The sequence below is a fragment of the Gekko japonicus genome, unplaced genomic scaffold (genome assembly GCF_001447785.1).
Source record: "Gekko japonicus isolate JY-2015 unplaced genomic scaffold, Gekko_japonicus_V1.1 scaffold1314, whole genome shotgun sequence".
NCBI classification, from domain to species: domain Eukaryota; kingdom Metazoa; phylum Chordata; class Lepidosauria; order Squamata; family Gekkonidae; genus Gekko; species Gekko japonicus.
The window spans coordinates 37,837-47,706 of NW_015169816.1; the positions used below are offsets into that span (position 1 = coordinate 37,837).

Sequence of the window (9,870 nt, forward strand, 5' to 3'; positions counted from 1 at the left end):
GGAGGGGTTTGGGGAGGGGAGGGGAGGGACCTCAACAGGGAATACTGCCATAGAGTCTACCCCCCAAAGCAGCCATTTTCTCCAGGGGAACCGATCTTGCTTGCCTGGAGATAAATTGTAATAGTGGGAGATCCCCAGGTGCCACCTGGAGGTTGACAACCCTGGCTACTGGCCATGGAGCCTAAAGGGAACCTCCACAGACACAGGCAGTGAACCAGGAGGCCTGATCGGGGAGGCTGGGGGTCTCGAGTGCTTTGGTCCAAACAGAGCCTCGGCCTCGGCGTCCTGCCTGTTCAGGCCCTCCAGAATAACTGGCTGGCCAGTGTGTGGGACAGAAGGCTGTGGGAGCAGATGGATCCTCACGGGTCTCATCCCGCATGCTCGACTTATGTTCTTAAGAACTACAGTAAGTATAACCACATAAACAGATATAGATACCATTTAACAATTAAACAGAAAAAAAATGGAGACTGGAGAGATGGCATAAAAATGCCTGAAATAAATGACATACAAATAAAAATTAAGACAAGATTTCAGAGTTCCCTCCTAAGCAGAATCCAACCAGGTGTAACTCTGCTTAGGGTGCTGCTGCGACTAAAAATATGTCGCATGGGGAAATTTGCATAAGGTGCTTCACAGCAAGGGCAGGCCTGCAAGGCCCTTGTGGGGGGGGTACTGTGCTCCCCCCACGCCTGCCAGCTACTGACTGCACCCCCATCAGTGTTTTGGCATTTTGCTTCCCTCGGAATATCAGAAGGGATTTCATTGGGGAAGGGGGAGATTGTTTTGTTTTTTTTCTTTTGCACAGATGGATCCACTTTTCTTGTAGGGTTGTCAGGTCACCCCTGGCTACTAGTGGGGAATGGAGGTGGGAGTTTGCCAGATCCAGGTTGAGGAATACTTAGAAATTTTGGGATGGAGCCTGGGGAGGACAGGGACCTCAGTAAGGTACAATGGCATAGAGTCCACCCTCCAAAGCATCAATTTTCTCCAGGGGAACTGGTCTCTGTCATCTGGAGGTGAGCTGTAATTCTGGGGGATGCCCAGGTCTCACCTGGAGGCTGGCATCCCTATTTCTGGGGGAGAAAGGATGAACTGGTAGCTAGTAATTTAGAAGTGGGAGGGGTGAGTGAACTTGGCCAATCTTGTCGCTAGAGAGAAGAAATAGAGCCACACCCACACTTGCGCTTGGAGGGAGAGAGAAGCTCAGCGTGGGAATATGATGCCCACCCCATGTCAGATCACCTCAGCTGCACACTGATGCAAAAGAACCATCCAGTGGCCCAAAAGAACCATCCAGTGGCCCAAAAGAACCATCCAGTGGCCCAAAAGAACCATCCAGTGGCCCAAAAGAACCATCCAGTGGCCCAAAAGAACCATCCAGTGGCCCAAAAGAACCATCCAGTGGCCCAAAAGAACCATCCAGTGGCCCAAAAGAACCATCCAGTGGCCCAAAAGAACCATCCAGTGGCCCAAAAGAACCATCCAGTGGCCCAAAAGAACCATCCAGTGGCCCAAAAGAACCATCCAGTGGCCCAAAAGAACCATCCAGTGGCCCAAAAGAACCATCCAGTGGCCCAAAAGAACCATCCAGTGGCCCAAAAGAACCATCCAGTGGCCCAAAAGAACCATCCAGTGGCCCAAAAGAACCATCCAGTGGCCCAAAAGAACCATCCAGTGGCCCAAAAGAACCATCCAGTGGCCCAAAAGAACCATCCAGTGGCCCAAAAGTGCAAGTGGAGGAGTGGGGGAATCAAACACGGTTCTCCCAGATTAGAGTCCGCACACTTAACCACTACACCAAACTGGCTCTCACAGTTTACTCTGGGCATATACTGCATATATTTCAATTTATTCAATTCAAAAAGGTTTAAGAAGAAACCCTGAAAAATATTTCCCCCCTGTTCCTTCAACCTTTCCAGAAATGTTTGGTCTCTAGGCATGCTGCCTGTGCAGCTAACAGGGGGAGGGGGAGTCCGGCTCAGGTCCAGAGACCCCACACACGTCGACTGTCCCTCCAGCATGTCAGTCCTGAAGCCCTGTGGACAAAGAGCCCATTGGGGCCATTTATCTGACTTTGCATAAAGCATTTCTCACCGTCATCCTTCAGAGCTCCCCACCCCGTGACAAAGCACGAGGTGTTGTCTGGGAAGACTTGCCTAGCCTCTGGAAGGCAGACACGATGCACATCGGCTGTGAACTGCACCGGGGGAGAGATCTGTGCAAGGGCAATGTCGTACTCGTGGCTCATGACATTATCTGCATAGTGTTCGTGGACAATGATCTTGCGAATACTCCTCTTCATTGTTGGGGGCCTCAAACGGGCCCCAAAGCTAGTCCTCCAGCTATTGACATCCTTGAACCTGAAAGACATTGCAAAGCATAGAGCATAGCAGGATAATGAAGAACAATTAACATATCTGTAGCATTCTCTTCCAGTCTCAGCCTTTCTTGGGGTGGAACTATATGTTGCCCTGGCCAATGTGTGGCTCCTAAATGTGTCTGCCAGCCAGTCAGGAGTTATCCTGGGCCACGGTGGCATTTGCAGGGCAGAATCGGCAGGCAGATGGCGGCTACCTCTTCTTCCAGCGACCGGTTCTCCTCTGCAAATCTTACCCTCCCCAGAGAACCGAGCGCCCCCTTCCCACCAACCTGTCCTCTTCTGCAAAGACCGCTCCCTGAATTAGCAGTTTGCAGGTGAGATTTTTCCCCATTGGGTGTTACCTGAGATTTGTGCCTCACTTGATTCTGCCACTGGACTCAAACTTAGTTCTCACATCTGTTTGTTAACTCTTGTATTTGTACGATAATCTGCTGCCATTCACAGGTCCCCCCCCCCAAACTGCTTCAGTCCCATCTCAGCTGTGCTTGTCCCCCAGGTGCTTCTGCCTCTAACTAGCCCTTCAGTGTGTGGCTGAAGTTAAGATTCAGCCGTCATTTTGTGGCTGGCTTCGCCTCCTCCAGCAGCCATTTCGTGGCTGTGCCCACCACACCATGAGAGAATTCCATAGGTGCTCGCAGGCTCAAAGGGGTCGGGGGTCCCTGGTCTTACATGGACAGCCATCTCCCTATCAAAATCTGTTCTCCAAAAAAAGAAATAAATCCCTTTCAGGGTTTTCTGTACATGTGGAGAGGGACAGCACGGGCTTGCACACAGACGCGATGCAATTCCTTTTCAGAAGTGGGGGAGACCTCAGGTGCCTTGAGGCAGGCAGTCATATTCTCACCCTCTGAAGCAATGAGCGGCAGTCACCAGCCAGTCGTTGCTGATCAGGGACGCCCCGCAGCGATGGACGCCATTCAGCTGCAGGCTGGCTTGCCAGGGCCACTCCCCTTTCTCGGCAATGTTCCCACCATAAATCCTTTCTACGGATCTGTCAACTCGTGTCCCGCAGCCTGCCAAAATGGAATACAAGTGGAGTCAAGTTACTTTTCAGGAAATTAAAAAGACTTCTGCTCATAGTATGAATATTGAAAAAAGTGGTATTATATTAGGGATGAAACTCAGACTTATGCAGGTGGTTTCTGAAAAAAGAGGCCAGCATTCTAGAAGTCTCAAAATGCTGAAGCCTGAAGCCCTGCCACCTGATTCTTTGTGTGTTTTTCTGGTAACGATCCCTATCAATCACTGACAGCAGTAGAACCGTTGGCGGTGTGTCAGCCTACTTCATTGGGGCCACCATCACTAAAGTAAGCAATAAACTAATAAACTAAGCAATAAACATATCTTCAGGATTCACAGGCACAAGGACAGTTGCAGCGCAGCCCCATGCGGTTACCCCAGTCCCATCAGTGAACCCGGGCAGGAGTCACTCACTCTGCATAGGGTTGCACTGTTCACCCAGCCAGGGTCAGCTAACACAGAGGTGTCCTGCATGGAATTGTAGGCTTCGTAGGACACAGACATTTAGTCTGAAGAAGAGGTCTGAGGAAGTCAAAAGTTTCCTTACTGCTTTGTGAATAAAGGCTTCTCTAAAAACCTCCCTCGGCTGCTCTAGGGGTTCCAGCCTGATTTGAGCACGAGGCTCCCCACGTGGTCTCTGGGGCAGCCTCCCCCCCCGCCTCAAATGAGCCTGCTGCTCAGAGGGGTCTTATGAGAACAAAATAAGGAAGGAGAATTACCTATGCTGTCCTGAGCTCCTTGCGGTAAGAAGAGGGATTAAAAAGGTACCCGGCAGATAGATATCCCTTAAGGCCTACCTGTCTCTGGTGATCATGCTAAGGAGCCCCTGTGTGGATTCCAGCACCCTTCAGAGTCTGACCCCACCCCCACAGGACCTCCTCTGTGGACAAGCAGCCGAGGGAGGTGCCGAGTGGCTCTCTGGGCAGCTGCCAGCCCCCCCCACCGTAAGACTGAAGTCAAGAGCTTTACAAAAAGCCCATTTCCTTTTAAAAATATATATATTTATTGATTTTCAAACACACAGACAGACACACAAACATGGAACAAAAATACTTCATCCATCACTGTTAAGTACGAGACTCAACACAGCTAGTGAACAGTGAATCAGCTTTATTCAACGAAGTCAGAAGAAATCAGAATGAGAACAAGAACGAGACCAAAACACAGAGCAACAGGCTCCCTTTTAAACAGTCCGGGCTTAGGTAGCCACGCCCACATGTCAGCGAACAACCAATAACTATTTACAGATAAGATCCAATCAGAGTGCTTCCCTCCTGAACCTTGCAAACCTCTGACTGGTCTATTTACAATCCTTGTTCAGACTCAAGCTTAACATGGTTTTCAATACACAACAATTCCTCCCCTCTAAGACGGAACAACCTGGGAACACAGGTAATCTTTCAGATAGGTAGGAGGCTGCTTGCTCCGTTGTGACCATCTTAATATTACTACTGGGGGACTGATTGGCATTTCCCTGTTGGTAGGGCTTTCCAGCATACCTTGGGGGCAGTTTGCCTGAAACCTGACTTCAGGTGGGTAACTGGGTTCGGTTGTGATACTGGGTGGGTCTCCCTCGTGGGAGTTGTCCGAGCTTGGAAGCTCTACTCGTTCATCTGGAACGGGTACATCTGCCACCTCAGTATTGGGCTCAGGGTCTACCTCAGCCCACCGCTTTCTCAGTTGGTCGATGTGCCTTTTAAACACTCGACCGTCTGTAAGCCGTACTGTATAAGTACACGAACCCAGTACCTTGGTTACTGTGGCTGGCAACCAACGATGCCCTCCAGCATAGTTTCGCGCATAAACCAACTCCCCCTCCTCAAAACCCCTGGTCCGGTCAGTGGACTCACTGTGTGGGGGTCTGGACGTGGTTAGGTCTGGATGCGACCCATTAACATTTCGGCTGGGCTTCACCCCGTCACAGAGTGTGGCATGATGTGTTGGTGCAGGAGGAAAGATGCCACCTTTTGGCTCCAGTTCCCCTACACCAGGCGGCTCAAAGTTTCCTTCATGGTCCGCACCATTCTTTTGGTTTGGCCTTTGGTAGCCAGGTGGAATGGTGCGGACGTGCTGTGCTGGATGAGATTTGCTGCCAAAAATTCCTGAAAGGTAGTAAAGCAGGTCCCGTTGTCGGACACAAGAGCGTCTGGCAACCCATGCGTGGTAAAAATGCGGTGCAGCGCATTAACCACAGTTAGAGCCATCATTTTGGAGGTTGGGACCACCTCCAACCATTTCGAGTATGCATCAAAATTATTTCATTTATCAGCAAGCTATTCCATTAACACCTTATTCTAAGTATTACATTGTTATAACTTCTTCTCTAAAGCTTGTAATAAGAAAACACAAACATCCTATCTTTTAAATTCTATTTCTAGGTTTCCAGAAAATTCTTAGCCTTCCAATCCATTCTAACATGTACATTATTATAACCTATGTTAGATCGCGCTAACAAAGGACTCGTAGAGTGATTCAGCAAGTGATTCAGCTTTATTGGAAGTAACGAACAAGCACTAAACTCAGTAAGAAACCAGAACAGAAAACAGTGGGAGCTTATGCTCCTTTTAAACATAACCGGGCTAATGTAGCCACGCCTATTTACAATTAACAACCAATGAGATTGCTTAGTTAAGGACCAATGGGAGTCTTTCCCTCCTAGGGAATGGTATCGTTCTGATTGGTCGCTGTTACGAAGCGACCAATAGGAAGTTCGCTCAAAGGAGCCCTGGTCTGGCTCGAAGCTTAACATGGGAGTCCTATGAGGTGATTCATGTAATCGTTTCAATACATTACACTAATATTTGTTAGAAAAATAGACCACTACAAGTTTGGGAAAAGGGGAAGTGAAACATTTTGGAAATTTCACTTCATATTTTTATGCATACCCCAGTCTGCAAAAGCTTCTGTCTTGTCTCTGGGTGGACTAGTTTTTCTTCTTTCATTATTGGCATGAACCATCTACTTTATTGTCAGATACAGAAAGCCACATCAAAAACGTAATGGTTTTGTTATTTTGCATTCCCTTTTTAGATTCTTACACTTTCTTTCTTTTGACTATAAACTAAATAGCACATTTTAATTTTATGAGAATGATTTGAGAACAACATTTTTATTTTTTTTATTTACAAAACTATGCCTCACTTTCCTGCCTTCAGCAGGGCCACCAAGACAGCTAAACCGATTAAAAATATACATAATAAAAACACATCTTAAAAACCATTAAAACCAAACAAAAACTCATAATTCAAACAATTAAAACCACATTAAAATACATAAAGGTCAACACCAGCACTGAATTGTGCTCAGAAACAAATTGAGAGCCAGTGTAGATGGGCTGAGATCAGAGTGATATGGTCTCTACAACCCACTCCAGTCAACATCCCTGCTGCAACATTTTGCAATAATTGAAGTTTCCAAAGACTTTTCAAGGACAACCTGAAGTAGAGTGCATTGCATTACAGTTAGCTAATCTAGATGTAACTAGGGTATGCACAACAGCGGCCATATATTTTCTGCCCAGGAAAGGCTGCAGCTGACAGTCAAAGCTAATAAAAGGAATTCCTGACCGCAGCTGCCACCTGCTTATCCAGCAGCAGGTCTGGATTGAAGAGACCTGAAGCAACAAACCTGTTTCTTCAAGGGGAGTGCAGCCCCATCCAGAATGGGTGACACTTGAAGTCCCAGGTCAGACTTTCCACTTGCGAGTAGCACTTCCGTCTTTTAGGATCACACTTCAGTTTATTGCCGCACATCTACTCCAAAACTGCCTCCAGGCTCCAGTTCAGGATTTCTAATATATGTGCCACATATTTCAATCTGAGGTAGAGGGTGTGTAAATGAAAATATAATGCTAAGCTGACAGAAATACTTGAACATTATAAAAGAGCTAGTTAGCATACCTCGAGGCCAAGGCATGAGTTGTGAATAGATGTGATTCTGGAGGTATGAAGAAATACACAGCATAAAAAGACAGTCCTATTGAAAACAATTTGCTCCTCTTTTTCTCCTCTTATCATTCCTCCCCTTCTCCCCCTTTTGTCCTACTTCTCTGCTCATATGATTTTTGTTTTTTTGTTGTACATCTGAATGGGTATGTGAAGTTTAAATGTTCATAACAAGTTCCAAAGTCTTTAATTAATCATGAGTAACTCTTACAGAAGAACAGTGATGAAGGCAAGAAGTGGAAGAATATGGAAAATTAAATGGAGATCTATACTGTTGTTCCAAACAATTTGGGATGGTTGACATGTTTGTGTTAAAGATAAAAGTATAAACAATAAAATTATCAGCCTCCGTGCCATGTGGACACACAAAGACTTTTCAAGCAGCTTTTGTGATGCAGCATAAGGGCCTGCTCAGCTGTTCAGAACAAAACAAAAATAGTCCAAAATCCTATTGTACATGCATAAGCCTTTAAGTGTGCCTAAAGTACCACTTTGGATTCTGGGCACTGTTTCCCAAATAGCATTGCTGGCATGATAACAGATAGAATGGGATCATGCCCTGAGCTTCTGAGAGAGATACAGGGTAGAAATGTGAAATACAAATGAACAAAAGAAGAATTTTAGGCTGTTACTGCTCTGGACCCAGAGCAACTGATAAAACAGTAGTATTCTATATATCCTGAAAGGGTTATTGATACCTGATGTGAATAACACTTTTATGTCATCAAGAGATCTACTTTTCAGAATGTACTAACAGTTTTTACATGAATCACACAAATTGGAAAACTAGACTTTATCCATATGCTGTGTGAACTGAATGTTTTATGCAAGATGAGATAATTGTGAAGAGTCCTTTGTCTCATTCAAATGAGACCTTGTATGGTATTCTTGGTATATGTATAGATATGATTGAATGAGAAAAGACAGTGACAGATAGTCCAGGAGTTCCATCAGCTTAATGGCTGTCAGCACGCTTTAAAAATTACACCAATATTCTTTATCAACCTCTGGCAATTATCTTGGACGTCTTAGTTGTCAAAGCAATAGTTAGATGGTCAAATCATGCCACTTACATATTCTTGTGTGCTTTTCTGGACAGACAAACATCGTCAGATAGGTCCTCTTTGCAGCAAGGGTTGAATTTCATATTAACATTAGCAATTTTCCTGTCACTGAGAAAAGTGAGATCACAGGGTTGGGGCAATGGGAGGCAACCAGAACCTCAGCCAGAGGACTTTTGGTGTTGGTTCTCTGGAACTCTTTGTCAGGTCATTGCCAGCCTTTGCAGAGAGTGGCAAGCACAATTTTGTCAGTTTGCTCTCCGTTTGCCATCAGAGTTGCTATAGTTTTGTGATTCCCCCCCCATTTAAAGATTATTTTTGAGTGTCTTTTTAGATTAATTTTATTATGCATTTGATATAATTCTAGGAGGCTAAGAAATAGGGCAACGTTTTCAAAATAAATAAATATGAATATGTAAATTCAAAATTTAACATCTACCAAAGCAGCTATTAGTAAAAAAACCCTAATATTTCAGAACTGCAAAATTTAATACATTTAAATCATTAGTATGTGCTACTCCCATCAAAGAGATAAACCTAAATTCATATTCCATGGGGGAGTGAATTGGGGATGTAGCACTTTTTTTCTTTAGATATATGTTTATCCTAAGAATTCCTCTTGCAAATTCCTCTTTTGTTTTCAGTAAGTGCTACCTCAACACCAGATGTCTTTCAGGTTCAAGAAATCCATTATAAGAATAAAAGCTGTGGTAACATTTAAGTTTCATAAAAATACTAGGTTGCCAGCTCTGGGTTCAGAAGTACCTGGATACTTTGGGGGTGGATTCTGGAGAAAGTGGGGTTTGTAGAGGGACATAGAGTCCACTTTCCAAACCAGCCATTTTCTCCAGGTGAACTAATCTCTATCGTCTGGAGATCAGTTGTAATCCCAGGAGATCTCCAGCCACCACCTGGAGGCTGGCAACCCTATATTTGTGTGTGTGTGTTTATAAAACTCCTCTGCAATAGCAGAAACTTTAATCCTTAAGAATATGAGAAATTGTGAATAAAATCCACAAGTAAATCAGTAGAACTGGGACCACAGGTATTTAGTTCTGTTTGATCTAAATGAGATTTAAGTGTCCTACTTTTCTTTAGTCTGGGTTGGATCCAGAATAATTTTTTAACTAATAGAAGGGGAAGTGTATTTTCTGCCTATTTCCCCTCCCTGCTATTTGCCCCTCATGCTATTCCTGGTTTCAGTTTGGTGTTGTGGTTAAGTGCGTGGACTCTAATCTGGGAGAACCGGGTTTGATTCCCCACTCCTGCACTTGCACCTGCTGATGTGACCTTGGGTCAGTCACAAGCTCTGGCACAGCTGTCCTTGAAAAAGAGCAGTTTGTGTCAGAGCTCTCTCAGCCCACCCACCTCACAGGGTGTCTGTTGTGGGGAGGGGAAGGGAAAGGAGTTTGTAAGCCGCTCTGAGACTCCAAGTGAAGGGCGGGGTATAAATCCAATCTCT

The 9,870-nt window shown here is 45.3% G+C and overlaps 1 protein-coding gene across 1 annotated transcript in view; it reads right to left on the bottom strand.

Moving 5' to 3' along the window:
• Positions 1 to 9,870, bottom strand: part of LOC107115461 (transmembrane protease serine 11F-like) — a 40,329-nt gene that overhangs the window by 10,436 nt on the left and 20,023 nt on the right. The window contains exons 6-7 of the mRNA XM_015417175.1: positions 3,228 to 3,396; positions 2,098 to 2,363 (exon numbers count right to left, since the gene is read on the bottom strand). Of these exons, the coding sequence (XP_015272661.1) occupies positions 2,098 to 2,363; positions 3,228 to 3,396 (435 nt within the window). The remainder of the gene's footprint in view (positions 1 to 2,097; positions 2,364 to 3,227; positions 3,397 to 9,870) is intronic.